Here is a 15,855-nt window from a genome sequence, read left to right as displayed (position 1 = left end):
TAATTTATGGTGAAAGCTTTATCATCTTCTGTGCTTTGTGAGAATTGCTCACGATGGCAAGCAGCCGCATTAGAAATAAGCTCTACGTTATTGCAGTACTGAAAATCTGCCCTCTTTTTGTGTATGCATGGCGATACATAGTTGCAAATGTGTGTTCTTTTCACTCACCTGCACAACGTTTACAGGGCACAATCTTGAAAACATGATTTTTGCAAAGCGTTTGTATTGCTTTATGGAAGAATAATGAAAAGTGATGAGTGAGCTCAAGTAGGGATTTAAATCCAGTTGAGCACTACATGGGAATGCATTTGTTTCATAAGAGGGATTTTTTTTTTTTAATTTAAAGCTTTGAGAATCCACTCAAAGGAAAAAGATGAATGAGATGCAGTGATATTTTGGCATGTGCACCGAATATGGTTCTAAAATGGAGGGTGATTTTTGACCCAGCAAATGTGCTTATTTCCGGTAGCTGAAATAGATTGAAACAAGAAGTGCTATAGCAAAATGCAGTAAATGAATAAGTAGTTGGAGCACTAAAGGGATATCAAAATTCAATATATGTGGTGTTTAATTTACCTTGTGTATAAAAAGGGTGTTGTTTCCCAATGATGACAATACAGTGGTACTCTACTTAAGAACGCCTCTGCTTAAGAACTTTTCTAGATAAGAACCGGGTGTTCAAGATTTTTTTGCCTCTTCTTAAGAACCATTTTCTACTTAAGAACCTGAGCCTGAAAAAATTTCCCAGGAAATTTGCGAGCGGCACACAAGGCCCGGCCAGCAGTTTCCTGCCATTCCCCTGTTAATCCCGGCCATCTCGGGCTTTTCTGGGCCAGAGGAGCCTTTCAGTTTATGGGAGGCGAATGCTCCTTCTCGCCGCCTCAGAGTCCCTCTTTTTTTTTTTTAAGCCTTAAAGTTTTGGATTTTTTTTGTTTCACCTCACCTCACCTTCTTCCTTTGGCAGCGACTGTCCTCCTCCTCCTTCCTCCTCCCACCCAAATTCCGAGTTTTTTATTTCTTAATGGGTTTGCATGCATTATTTGCTTCTACATTGATTCCTATGGGAAAAATTGCTTCTACTTAAAAACTTTTCTACTTAAGAACCTGGTCACAGAACGAATTAAGTTCTTAAGTAGAGGTACCATTGTCAATGGAACTGACTGCCCTATTAGGACTGTGTTTAAAAATGAGCTGGAAACTAAATTAATGCCGAATGCTGTAACCTGCTTGCTAGCGGCCAGCATTCTGCAGGACAGTATATATACTGCAGGCTCTGAATGTAGTGCCAATTGGGAGGGTGTGTGAGAGTTTATTGGCTTTGTCTTAATTTATTTATTTATTTATTTATTTATTTATTTATTTATTTATTTATTTATTTATTTATTTATTTATTTATTTATTTATTTATTTATTTATTTATTTATTTATTTATTTATTTATTTATTTATTTATTTATTTAAAAAATCAATTAATATAAAAACCAAACATACATACATACCATGCATAGAATTGTAAAGGCCTAGGGGGAAAGAGGATCTCAATTCCCCCATGCCTGGTGGCAGAGGTGGGTTTTAAGTTGTTTACGAAAGGCAAGGAGGGTGGGGGCCGTTCTAATCTCTGGGGGGAGTTGGTTCCAGAGGGCTGGGGCCGCCACAGAGAAGGCTCTTCCCCTGGGTCCCGCCAGGCAATTGGCTGGACAAATCTTTGCAGTTTTCTTGACAAGGTTTTTGGAAAATGCCATTGACTTCTTCCTAGGGTTGAGAGAGAAAGAGAGCGCGCAACTAGCTTAAAGTCTTAAAGTGCCTAAAGGAGAACTATAATTCACAGTCTTCTGGTTTCTGCCCAGTGAACTCTTAAACCAGAGTTTGTTTATTTATTAATTGGATTTGTATGCCGCCCCTCTCCGTGGACTCGGGGCGGCTCCCCAATCTTTCCAGCTTTACGAACTGGCAGGGTGCGGGGGTACAGGGGATATCCACTGCTTGTGCAATAATGGGCTGTGGCCTTGTAGTTGGAGACCCCTGCCTTAAAATGATAATCCCAAACTGTCTCTCTGTTTACTGAGTATAATTTACATTATTGGCATTACCTTTTGTAACACTTTATGGGCAAGTTCCTTGTTATCTGAATGGTTCTCTTTTCCAACCAATGCTCTGTACTTGTCCTGTAAAAGATACTTTAGATTTAATCTCCATGGGATGGTAGGAGAGGGGGAGCCTCATAGTGCTTTCTTGGTAGTAGCAGTTTTGGAGAAGGGCTTGCTTCTTGGGCTGGTGATGAGATATTAATTAATTAATTAATTAATTAATTAATTCATTCATTAATTAATTAATTCATTCATTTATTCATTCCAATACACAATGAGGGTTTTAGTGGGTATATATCTATATACACAGTAAAATACATGTTGAAGGTTATAGAGGAAATACTCATAGTAAAATATATCTAAGAAATAATAGAAAAGAAGATATAGTAATAGAACATATCAATGAAAGAATAGAAGAAGAGATATAGGAATAGCAATATAAAATCCATTGCTGTCTTTTAGGAAGGTTATGAAGATGATGCTTCTTTGCGGAGTATTCTGAACTTTCTGAACTAATTAATTAATTAATTAATTGATTGATTAATTGATTGATTGATTGATTGATTAATTAATTAATTAATTGGATTTGTATGCCGCCCCTCTCCAAAGGATTATGGGTTTATCGGTTTCATGAGGTTGTTATTTTGGTTCACTGCCCTGTGAGCCAGATGTATAGACTGGATTTGGCATCCGTCTGTTGAGTAATAATAATGTACTAATAATGCTTTGCCTTTCCATGTCTCTTTTCTATCCTTCATTTGATCTTTCTTGTACACTACTTTGGTTTCTCCATTATTCAGTTATCCTTCATGGTATGCTAGCTGCAGTGCATCTTTTTCACTGTCCTTCATATATTCTTCCAATGTCCTTTTTTCTTCTTGAGATATCTGGTTCATTTGCAAAATGCCAACTTATTTTCTTTACTGAGTTTGGACTTTAAAATTTTCTTCACTCATGACATATTTACTTCTAATTTTCTACCACAGCCAGGAGTTTGATCATAAGTGCAAAAGTGCACTAGTGTGCCTTCTGTCCCCTGTCCAATTGCCCCTCCTATATTATATATATATTTTCTTCCATTCATATATCTTCCTCAGTTGGCGGGTCGCAAGGGAAGAGCCTTCTCTGTGGCGGCCCCGGCCCTGTGGAATCAACTCCCTCCAGAGATTCGAACAGCCCCCACCCTCCTCGCCTTTCATTCAGATATCTTCCTCAGCTGGCGGGTCGCAAGGGAAGAGCCTTCTCTGTGGCAGCCCCGGCCTTCTGGAATCAACTCCCTCCAGAGATTCGAACAGCCCCCACCCTCCTCACCTTCCATAAAATCCTGAAGACTCACCTCTGTCACCAGGCGTGGGGATGATTACCTCCCCCCTTCTTTCTGTTTTTTGACCTCTGTTGTATGATGAACTGGGTTGAATGTCTACGATTGTGTAGTTGGTGATTTTATGACACTGGTTATGCTATATTAATGTTTTTTTTTAATTGACTTTAAAATTTTATTATTAGATTTGTAATGTATTGTATTATTGCTATGTTGTGAGCCGCCCTGAGTCTTTGGAGAGGGGCGGTATACAAATCTAATATATTATTATTATTATTATTATTATTATTATTATTATTTCCTCTATTCTTCATTGATGTATTCTATTCTCATATCTTTTCTTCTATCCTTTCCCTGATATTTATTACTACATGTTTATATTCTCTTTAACGTTCAATTTGTATTGGACAAAATAAATAAAACATAAATAAATAAATAAAGATTAACTCAGCCTTCCATCTTTCGGAGGTTGGTGAAATGTAGACCCAGATTGTTGGGGGCAATGTGCTAACTCTGTAAAATGCTTAGGAAAAAACACTAAAGCACTATGAAGTGGTATATAGGTCTAACCTATATACCTATAAGCTATTGCTATTATTATTATTTTTGATTTCTGTGTTTTTTATGCTGTTCTACAGACTCAGGTGGTATTTCCATAGGACCATGATGGCAAAACTATGGCACGCGTGCCACAGGTGGCATGAAGAGTCACATCGGAGCGCATGCAAGGCATTGCCCTATGTCAGCTCCACCTCCAGCGCACATATGATTTTTGGCTTTCCGAGGGCGGCGGGAGGCCATTTTTGCCCTCCCCAGGTTTCAGGAAAGTTCATTTCCAAGCTTCTGTTTTTCTCCATCCACAGGCTCTGGAGTCTTTCCTGAAACCTGGGGAGGGCGAAAAATGGCTCAATGGGCCTACCTTAAATTTAGAGGCTTTAGTGGGGCCTGTGCAAATGCGTGAGTGTAGGAGGGCATTGCATTATGTGTGTGGGCACACACACAGAGAGTGTTGCGCTTCCTTTCGCACCCAAGCAAAAAAAGGTTCGCCCATCACTGCCATAGGATATCTTGTTTCCTTTCAGTTTTCACTGTTTTTCCCTGGTTGATGGCAAGGATGGCCCATTTTTTTTTAGTCCAAACTCCTTTGAATATTTTGTCTGCATGTCCAGTTTTGAGCAGCAACTCTCCCACAGGTGATATTTTTCCATAAAGCTATAGATCTTCCATGTAAAGGATGTGACATAGCCTGCCAGGTGTTTTAATGTTTAATAGCTAAGGCCTGACCTTTCAGTATTGTTGATAGAGGAATCAGTGCAATGGTGGCCAGTAACAGTGAGAGTGAGTACAAGTTTATGTACATTAATTAATTAAATTATGGTTTCATAAAAAGTATTCAGCCTTTGGATGAGTGCAAACTAGGATGGTTGTGCAAGTTAATCTGAAATAGGATATCCATATTTTAGCAAAACACTATAAAAATACATCAGTTGCTAGAAGTAAGATTTACACAAATGATGATAAAACATAGTATTTTGCTTAACCATACAAATATGGACATTGTGATCTGCATTCTTTATAGAATATAAAATTGTATTTATAAAATAAAAGGTTGTTTTGATACCATTCCTGTATATGGCAAAGATTTTTTAAAGCAATGAAGGTGATATCAAAGGATGATTTTGATTAATAAATTTAGCTTTAAAGCACTTTTATGGAGGGTTGACTACATTAGTCTATATTTCATGTATTTATAAGCCAATTTGTCCAATGTCCAAATACTGAAGCAGTTCATATTTTTGCAGTATTTTAGATAGTCACCAGATGGTGCCAAAACAACACTTTTAGACATCTAAACTGTGACATAACCACTTACTATTCTTTGGTTCATACCAGTGTTCTTTGATTTACATTCTTTATGCATTATTCAAAAGGCAATTCTGTGTCGGTATTTGAATGAAATTTGGTGGTACAACGTGAAAATACGATTTTCAAGTCTTGTGTAGGTAACCTCAAATGATGCAGAGGATACTAAGGATATGAAGTATTTCGAGTAAAGTTATCTTGCATTGTGTAGCTTTAATTGAATTATATTTGTGATTGCATCCATATTATCAGAAAATTATTTAGGTTAGAAAGAATGTTTATCCTTTTCATTGCTTCAGTTTTCTGTACTTGTCAAAACACCTGTATTTGTGGATAACAAACTAAATGCTTATTTAAAAAAAAAAAAATACAAAGGCTCCAATATTGTTGTATGGGTGTAATAATTTTGTATCTTTGGAATATATTTTAACAAGAGAACAAGAAGAACAAATTGCCTTAAAATACACTGAATGAAATCCAATATCACATTAGAGTTCTGGACATGGTTTTTTTATTCTCACGACTTTCCTTAAATCCTGGCCTTTTGCTTTGAAGGATTCATAGAGAAAGTAGACGGTATAGTTACAATGATGTGTAATAACTTTTTATTTTGTGCTTATGTAGTCCAGTTACTATATCACCCAGATGTGTGGTGATCTTTATAGAGAACATATATATTACATATTTCTCACTACTGTTACAAAATATATCTCACACAGGAAAGTTACAACTAACAAATACAGTAGCTTTTTGTTTTCTCCCCCCCCCCTTTCTTTATCTTGTGGATTTCTAGATCTATAGGAAACTTTTTTTTTTGTAAAATATTTTTTCAGAAGTTATTTTAATTCCTTAGGTCAATTTTTAATGCCATATATATTGTCATTTGAGGACACGTCTTAGAGAGCAAACCCAGCAAAAATATGCATAAGTTGTTATCCAAACTTTTCAGTGGAACACTAGTTTAGACTTTGTTTACAAAATTCTCAACTAGCATGGCCTTCGAATAATAATTTTGAATAACTTTTATGTAATACAAAACTTATTTATTCCATACAGTGGAACTGGTTCCAATAAATATTTTCTACTTCACCTGTTTTATATATTTTTTCACTTTGTTTAACTATGAGTAAGATATACAAAGAATGCCAAAATATATCCTCAATTTTTTGCCATTTTTAAACAGATTAAAATCCAGATGATGTATATTTTTTTCTTGTATTCCTAAAATTTTATTTAAAATCATTGTCTTCTGCTGACTGAACTTTAAAGTTAAAATATATGGATTGCATTAATTCTAGAAACCTGAAGATGTTTATCTTTTCCAAATTTGTTTTTAAAAATTATCTTAAATGTCTAAGCTGTTTATTATTGTTTATCACTTGTATCGATCTGTTAATAAGTGAAGTGCTTTACTTTTACCTCATTCTAAAGAGCTGCAGTAATCTTTATTAGTATTTCTTTGCTGGGGGTGAGCCATATTCCAAATACAATTTGAAATTTTTCAGACCAGATATATTGATAGCTCAGTACAGAAAATCATCCTTTGCTTCCAAAAGTTTAATGCCTTGAACACAAAATCAGTGTTACCTTTATCTCCTCTTCCCAGTGGAGAAGGAGAGCTTTCTACAGGGATTACAATAATTTAGCACAGATTCATCCTACTCTTCCTCCAAAGAGCTCTGATTATAAATTTGAGTTCTCCACGCCCTGCTTCCAATTAATCCCACTGTCAAGTAGAACTGGATCAGGATGACCTAAAAGATGTTCAGTTTGGATGAGGATTTGAACTAGGACGTTGTTATCCTAGTTCAAAACTATTCAGCATAATTATTCCCTAACTGGAAGTTCTCCAGATGCTAGAACCGAAATTATCGAAATTCTTAGCCTATTTAGCAAGTGGCATGTTTATTAAGAATTGGAAGAATGATAATCCCAATAAACGTGAAGGGATACAAGCTGAAGAAGATTGCTTTCTCCAAAGGCAACTGGACTTTCTTGGGTTGAAAACATTTCACTTATCATACAAACAAACAAACATGGGATAACTATGACCGGAATGATTGAGAATCTCCAGAGACATTTCATTCTGGAGACTGCTGCTTACTAATATTATTTTTTATAACGGCATTCCATGAGTTTAATGTTCTGCAAAGTTTGTCATTTTATGACGAGGAATCAAAAATATGTACACACTTTTAAAATACAGCAGCAATGTACTCTTATAATTTATCATAAGAATATATCTGCTCGTGGATACAGTCACTTCCACTTACAGGCCTGATCCTTCTTTTTTAAAATTCAATTCAGTTCAATGTTTCTAATAACTTAGAAACACAATATTTTGTTTAGAAGAGGTGGTATAATTTCCAGTTAAATGTAGTAGTATCCATTTAAAAAAGACCAAAATGTCTTTAAGTCCCAAGTTTTGTCCTTTCCATGCTTTATTCCACTTTAAGCATTACCCAGGATCAAAAGATTGCCATCTGTGATTGCTGGTATGTTGCTGGAAACATGTGTAATTGATAACTATAATCAAGAATAGTTAGACCCTCCTTCTCTCTCCTACCCTCATCCCTGCCTCAGTTCTCATAGGCAGGCTTGCCTACGCGGTTTGGAAATAAATCGTGGTAAGCCAGTAAAATCTTGGTTAAGAGGAGATGAAATTAATACATATAATTTTTATAAACATGCCTGTTCACAGTATTGTCCAGTTTCATATGAATTTTTTCAATTTTTTTCAGTAATAAATGTAATTATTTTGGGGTGTGGCATGATTTTCATCAAAAATTATGAAAGTTCCTGCTAGTGTGGTAATTGGGTGAAATAAGTAACATTTCTAGGTTGTATTTTGCTACAGTGCATTTTGATATACCAGTTGCATGTTACGAATGTTTTGCAGAATACAATAAAAATTGCATTTATAAATTAGAGTATTTAAAAATAATTAACATTCTTTGCTTGAAAGTATGCTCCATTTGCATCTTGGATTGTTCTGATGTTTCACCTCTGAAAAATTGGAAGATTCAATATGATGCAATTAGGAAACTTAATGCAAGTTTTATAAAGATACATAGTGGAAATATAAATAATGTGTATTTCCATTTAAACAGTCCCCCATTCTTCTATTTTCTAATTCTATTAATATTCATTATGACATTTAATTAATTTTCCATAAATAATAAAATAACATCTTTAGAGTGAATAACTTCATTATTGATTACTGAGTATTACAAAGACAACTTCATTATTTAGGTTTAGAATAACACGTCATCTTTATAAAGTAAAGTGGCCTTAGCTTTTGTTTATTGGTTTTGTTTTGAATGTAAAGCATTCACAACTAAGCACATTGGTAGCAATAGTGATTTGAGGATAAAAGGACCTTCTTATTGTGAGGAATCGTGATTTGATTATTTTTTTGCTACTGCGACGTAAAATGTATTAATCTGTGGATGCTCTTTATGTACGCTTTATTTAAAAGAAAGAATGCCCTTTTGAAAGCATTATCAGTTGTTCAGAAATAATTGACAATACGCTGGGAGAAATTACTTGAAAGGTAATTCCTTTTAGACTTCCTAAAGAAAATATTAGAACAAATTTTCTGTGCAATGGTTTTAATACTGCCGTGTGGGCTCAATTAAAGCCCTCTTTATTCGTCACAATTCAGCAAAAGTAATCTGGGGTTTTAGCAGTCTAGAGTGATTTTAAACGTGATCCTGGAAACTGCTTTTTTGTAAATTGTAGCACAGCATAGCTTGTAGCAAAAGGATTTTCTGAAACTTAGTAAATGGTTTCATCAATGCTGATTTCATATTTTAATTAGCAATGGCAAAAGCAAAACAGGCAATGCAAATTAATTAAATTAATGACAAATGATTTGTAAAAGTTAATTTTTCATGACATTTTTTTTACAAGGATAAAATGCAAGGTAGCTGGGTCATATTCCTTGGGTATCTTCTTAAGCAATCTTTGTTATTCAGAACAGTTTCATGCACACACAAATACATGCAAATTCTTTTTAAACAACAACAACAACAATATTTTAGTTTTTCTTCATGCCTTACCTCTGTGATTTTTATATCATCCATACACTTGTTTGGAGGCAGGATAATCTTTTAATATTTATCCCTAAAATACTTTACAATAAATGCTTCTTTATCAATAGAAGCAATTATATGCGGGTTGCATTTTCAGTAAATGGATAACATTGAATCCAATTGCCCCTGACCCATAGATCTTGAAGGGGCTGGTTCTTTTCTATGAACAGAAATGGCATTGTTTTCTTTCCCGTGCATTCAGCCTGAACGTTTGCACTAGTAGGTGAAGAGGAATTCATTTCCTCCGAGCCAATCCCCTCTTCTGAACTTCTGTGTTAATCTTTTAAAACAAGATTCTGTTCTGATCCTTATTTCAGTTCCCCTTTGCCTCTGCCTCTGTCTAAAGCTTTAGAGGCATTTGTAGGCATCTCAGCAGTGGATAACTGATACTCCTGCCATGTAAGTTTGCATTTTGTGTTTGTAACTTCAGCTTTTAAAGCTGGCCTTCAGTGATGCTGTGATTCGGATAGCTTTCAAAGACGCACAGTTAGCTTTTGAAGGAGATACTGGTTTGGATTATTGCAGATACTACGAAGAAGTAATTGGTTTTATCCTAATTTTGGAAAGTCACGTTTAATTTTATATTGGGGAATGCTGTAACATAAATATAAGATATATTTGCATATTGCTTTTTTGGAGTGACAGGCATGTTATTGCTGCAGATGAACAGCTGCTGTTAACATTAGAGTTACAGTACTTACAATTTCTGAACTATAGTTCAGAATTCAAAATGTATCAAATGAGAAACTCGCTCATTAAATGTCCTAATGAAAAGGGACAATCGCAATCGTGTCACAATCGTGTCATACTGGCTTTTATACAATGGCCTAAATCAGTAAAATAATACAACTTGAATTTTGTTAATGATTGTCTGCTGCTGTTTTGTTTTTTTCATCTAAATATTGATATTTCTTTGGTCTCTTTTACTTCAACTACAAATGCACATTATGTGTTCCAAATAAAATGCTCACTTACAAATAGTTAATAGTTATGCAGTCCAAGCTACAGTGAACCCTCGATCATCGCGAGGGTTCCGTTCCAGGACCCCAAGCGATGATCGATTTTTCGCGAAGTAGCGGTGCGGAAGTAAAAACACCATCTGCGCATGTGCAGATGGTGTTTTTACTTCCACCGCCGCAGCGCGTTGCTGGGGAGCGCGCGCGCGTTGCTGGGGCCGCTCCCCAGCTGGGGAGCGGATCTGGGGTTTCCCCAAGCGCGCGCGAGTTGCTGGGGCCGCTTCCCAGCTGGGGAGCGGATCTGGGGTTTCCCCAAGCGCGCGCGCGTTGCCGGCTCCGCTTCCCAGCTGGGAAGCAAAGCTAGGCTGCCCCAAGCTCGCGCGCGTTGCTGGGGCTGCTCCCCAGCTGGGGAGCGGATCTGGGGTTTCCCCAAGCACGCGCGCGTTGCCGGCTCCGCTTCCCAGCTGGGAAGCGAAGCCAGGCTGCCCCAAGCTCGCGCGCGCCGCCCGCCCGCCCACGCTGTTGCCGGCTCCGCTTCCCAGCTGGGAAGCGAAGCCAGGCTGCCCCAAGCTCGCGCGCGCCGCCCGCCCGCCCACGCTGTTGCCGGCTCCGCTTCCCAGCTGGGAAGCGAAGCCAGGCTGCCCCAAGCTCGCGCGCGCCGCCCGCCCGCCCACGCTGTTGCCGGCTCCGCTTCCCAGCTGGGAAGTGGAGCTAGGCTGCCCCAAGCTCGCGCTCCAGCCCACCGCCGCTGGGGTCTTACCGGGGCAAGAGGGGGAAGACCCAGGGAAGCCTCTGCCCGGCGGGGAAACTCCACCATCTACGCATGCGTGGAAGGGCACGCATGCGCAGATGGTGGAGTTTACTTCCGGGTTGAAAACTAGCGAAATAGCCCTTTCGCGATCCTTGAGGACGCGAAACTCGAGGGTTCACTGTATTCCAAAGCAGGATGTAGTGTTGTCAGGTTTATTTACAAATCTTACTGGAATAAGGCCATCTGCACAAGTGAAAGTATTCTAAACAGGTGGCCTTCATATGACTTTAGTGTTTAGTGTTCAGATTGTGAAAAAATGGAAATATATCACATATATTTAAATTTGAGAATACACACAATCTTACCCAATTTCTCTTCTAGATAACGGTAGATGCATTTTTGTCTCTACAAGCACTCTGGTTTCTTTTTAATCAACCTCCGGCTTTTTCATAATTTTTATTAAAATATAAGATATGTTCTATGCTTTTTATTTTTCAGCATTACCAATGAAGCAGGAGCCTCCATATACAGTGTTAGTCCAGAAGCCTGTAAAGAGATGCCCGATTTAGATCCTAACCTACGAAGTGCAGGTACCCATTGCTTATATTCTTACTCCTAATATAATATACAATATGTGTCTTATAATCATTAAAAGAGTGACTTGAGCTTTAGACAGAGAGATGTTCTCCTTTTGTGAGTTTTTACTCAATATGAAATTCTGAACAGTTTCATAAAGCCATACAAACAAACTATAGGGAATTATATATAATTTCTTTTGTTTACAGATCTTGAGTACATTTGTTGCCTAATCCAACATAGGCTTGAGAGAAAAAACTACTCATTATTTACATGCTTTTACCTGCCATTTACAAATAGAAAAATGTATCTAATCCTATTATACATAGTGTAGTATACCTTCTGTCTCCCATTGTACAGGACTTAAGTATACAATATTTTTGTCTTTATTTTATTATACCTGTTTCTTAAATGAGAATAACTAGAACAGGGAAATTAATAGAGAAAAGATGAATGGTGAGAGATACAAACTTCTTTCTGTTTTAACAAAGACATTTGAGACCCAGCTACTTTTATAATGATATAAATTTTCAATCTTCCATTATTTTTTCTAATCTGCTTCTCTTGAAATTTCAGCAGATTTACATCAGAATAAATGGACAGTACAGAATGAGTTGAGGCATAAATGAGCTGTAGGTTTTGTAAATCAAGTTCAGCTTGAATAAAGAAAATTTCATAGGACTCTTTCCTTTACAAAAACGCTGTCACCCGTTCTTAGTATTTCCATTGGCAGTCAGTAATATATGCCAGCTTACATAATGTTATTGAAAATGTGGTTGCAACTCTATATTGTTGAAGTTTTGCAATTTGCTTCTACATTTTTCATGATCTGTCTCTAGACCTATTGCTTTAAATAGTTTTCTAAACTGGAAATTAATATATAAATATCATTTTAAGCCACATTTTTCTTTCTCAAATTGATTGAAAATTCCCATCCCACTCCATCTAAAGAGCATCAAGTTGGAGAAAAATACTTATTCTCTTATTGGCAGTTACTTTGTTACTCTTGAACCACTTGTTAACTCTGTTTATTCCTCATTTTTTTCTTATTATTTCTTATTATCTTCTTATTTCTTATTAATTCATACCTATAAAATATTTTCAGTAAAAAAGTTTAAAAAATACCCTTTTAAGAAGCTGTTTAATTCCCTTCTAAATCAAGGTGCTACCAATCTTTTGGTTTTGGTTCAAGTAACTTCTCTTCTGGTCTACTATATTACTTTTCTTTGATAAGAAAAAAAAGAAAGGCTTCCAGGCCTGACATGTTTTTTTAAATGTTTAAATTTTAAACAACCCAGTATTGATCATCCTTGATTTAGTGATTCTTTGATTCATTGAATGAATGAGCAAATGAATGAATGAGGCATTACTTCATAACAGAGACCAAAATGGAACATACCTGCTATGACTTCTGTTAACAGATTGGAAAGAAGTCCAAAAGTTATGTTTAGCACGCTTTTCCTACCTTATATATTGAGCTGTAATGAATATGCATGCCTGACTTGAATTAGCTTGCGGACGTGTGAATAATTTAATCACAAATATAGCATTTGCCATGTTTTTTAATTAAAACTGAATGAATATAGAATATATTAGAATATACGAGTTGTTTAGTTCTATTGATTTATCTCTCTTCAGGAAGATTTAATAAATGGAGCTTAGTGGGTTTAAAGTCAAAATATTTCTCCTGCCTGATAATCTGATACACATATTCAAATGCTTTGTATTATTACTGAATCAAAAGGTCCTGTTTTGGTCTCCATTTCTTCTGTTTCAGTAGTTCTAATCTGATAGGTGGCTTGGAATCCAGGTAACAGCTGAAAGGTGCTGTGCCTCTATCTATATCATGAATATTAGAGTCTGAATGCTTCTTGTAACAATTAGGGATATGCAAGTATGGTGGAAGAATGCTCCTTCCCCAAGCCTTATCCCATGCCTTATCTAGACAGAGCTGAATGCTGATCAAAGATAAAGAAATAAATTCTATGATCTAAAGAGCCCAGAGACCCTATTTTAATGTTGGTAGACTTGTGAGAAGACATAGGGGGAAAAAAAGATGAATAATAGTTGTAGAAAACCAGCTTGGAAATTATTATTTTAGTAAAGTGTACAGCACATCTCAAATGTTTTTGTTCACAGATTTGTAAATTTCCGAAAGAGAATGAAATGTGCACTAATTTGCAACCTTATAGATGACTGTGCTATAATACCAAACAGCTGTTGTTTGAAAGTAGCAAATATGGGAATTTCTTCCTATATCATTTCTGAAATCTTAATCAGCATCTTTCTTCCAGATGCTGGTGACTGCTCTTACCTGAAAATAAAATAATAATTTTTATCTGAAAGTAGTTAATAAGTAGGTATGAACAAAGACATTCCCAAGGGACTGTTTTAATTTAGTTGGTTTAATTACCTTGAACCACTTTCCTTCCTTCCTTCCTTCCTTCCTTCCTTCCTTCCTTCCTTCCTTCCTTCTTTCCTTCCTTCCTTCCTTCCTCAGAACCAGTGGAAAGAATAGATAGAATAGATGTAAACCACATTCTTAAAATATCAGCGTAATTCAGAAAGGTAAACAGTACTCAGAAAAATCATAGTCTTGGCCCTTCTTTGTCCAGTCTCCTGCATTCCCCAATTTTTTCTTTAAAGATAAAGAGAAGTTCACTTTCTTGATAGGAGTTTAGGTCTGTTTTCAAATTGCCGTGATCAAGATCCTAACGTTTCAACCAAGATCTTTCCTCATTTGATTTATATATTTGTTCATTTTTTTATGCTGTCCTTCTCCTTCGACTCAGGGCGACTTACAACATGTTAGCAATAGCCCTTTTTAACAGAGCCAGCATATTGCCCCCACAATCCGGGTCCTCATTTTACCCACCTTGGAAGGATGGAAGGCTGAGTCAACCTTGAGCTGGTGATGACATTTGAACCGCTGACCTCCTGATATAGCAGTCAGCGTTAGTGGCCTGCAGTACAGCACAGCACTTTACCCACTGCGCCACCTCGGCTCTATAATTAATATCATTAGTTGTAGTTCTGCTTTTTAAACAATGAGATATATCTACTCAGATTCTGGAAGTGAAGAAAAAAATAATGGCTAAGTCTTCAGCTACATGATGAATGCTGTTGTGTCTGTTTTCAGGGTTCCTCTTCTCCTGAAAAACATAGCTGGTGCCTTCAGCCTGTCCTACAGGATTTGTTTTCCTTACCCCAGACTATATTAAATTCTATCTTCTGTCTATATTCTATGGTATGTCGCCTATGCCAGTTTTCAGTATAAGAAAATGAAAACATTTTCATTGTTTAAAATGTCATGTTTTCACTTACAACTGTCTAAAATTACATTAAACCAATACAATGAAATTCACACAATGCTCAAAGACCAGGCCCAGCACACATAACAATCCCCAAAACATCCCCCCTCCACAAATTTCACACCTTGAACCAATCAAACATCTACACAACAGACCAAGTAGTACTGTTCAACAGCTCACTGATGATGATTTAATAAATTGTTAAGTGCAATTATAGCTCTGGGATGAAAACTATTCAGAAAACGTGTGATCTGATTTTTAAGTGTTCTGTATCTTCTGCCAGGAGGCAACAATCAAAAATGAAAAATAAGTCAGCATCATAAATGCATACACACTACCATCATCTTCTGTAATTCATTCTCCATACTAACAGGTCAAATGAGACAGCTAATGCTAAACAGTCAATTTGTGTACAATAATAATTTGATGTCAACTCTTGTCCTGATCCACATGTGTGCTAGAACAACATACAACTTCTTAAAAATACATTTTCAATATTAGTACATTTATATGACTGTGTTTGAAAAATTGGAATTGCTCCCAAGTTTTATTTTAAAAGTTCCATGATTGCTTCTCTTGTGAAAAATCTAATATATTTGCAAGTACTATATACGATGGTGTGTGTTTGGTTCTATAAGACAGAGAACAGAAATATAGTGAAGTGACTTCTCTGCTTGCATAATTTCAGCAGCAACTTATTAAGTGGTGCATTTGTTTTCTTAGCTACTGAATAGAGGAGAGAACTTTTTTTTAAAAAATTACTCTTTTATTTTTCCACCATAATAACCTGAAGCAGTTGTACCGCTGCCAAAACATGGATATGAGCTGCCTTAAAACTGAATGTGGTAATGGTGGTTATGAATTAGTAAAATTATTGAAAAAATGCCCTGTGTGTTT

At 36.4% G+C, this 15,855-nt stretch overlaps 1 protein-coding gene across 1 annotated transcript in view; it reads left to right on the top strand.

Moving 5' to 3' along the window:
• Positions 1-15,855, top strand: part of SRBD1 (S1 RNA binding domain 1) — a 175,212-nt gene that overhangs the window by 61,985 nt on the left and 97,372 nt on the right. Inside the window, exon 15 of the mRNA XM_070734549.1 lies at positions 11,570-11,661. Within this exon, the coding sequence (XP_070590650.1) occupies positions 11,570-11,661 (92 nt within the window). The remainder of the gene's footprint in view (positions 1-11,569; positions 11,662-15,855) is intronic.

The sequence above is a fragment of the Erythrolamprus reginae genome, chromosome 1, assembly GCF_031021105.1.
Source record: "Erythrolamprus reginae isolate rEryReg1 chromosome 1, rEryReg1.hap1, whole genome shotgun sequence".
NCBI lineage: Eukaryota > Metazoa > Chordata > Lepidosauria > Squamata > Dipsadidae > Erythrolamprus > Erythrolamprus reginae.
This window is presented reverse-complemented; position numbering and strand designations above follow the sequence as displayed.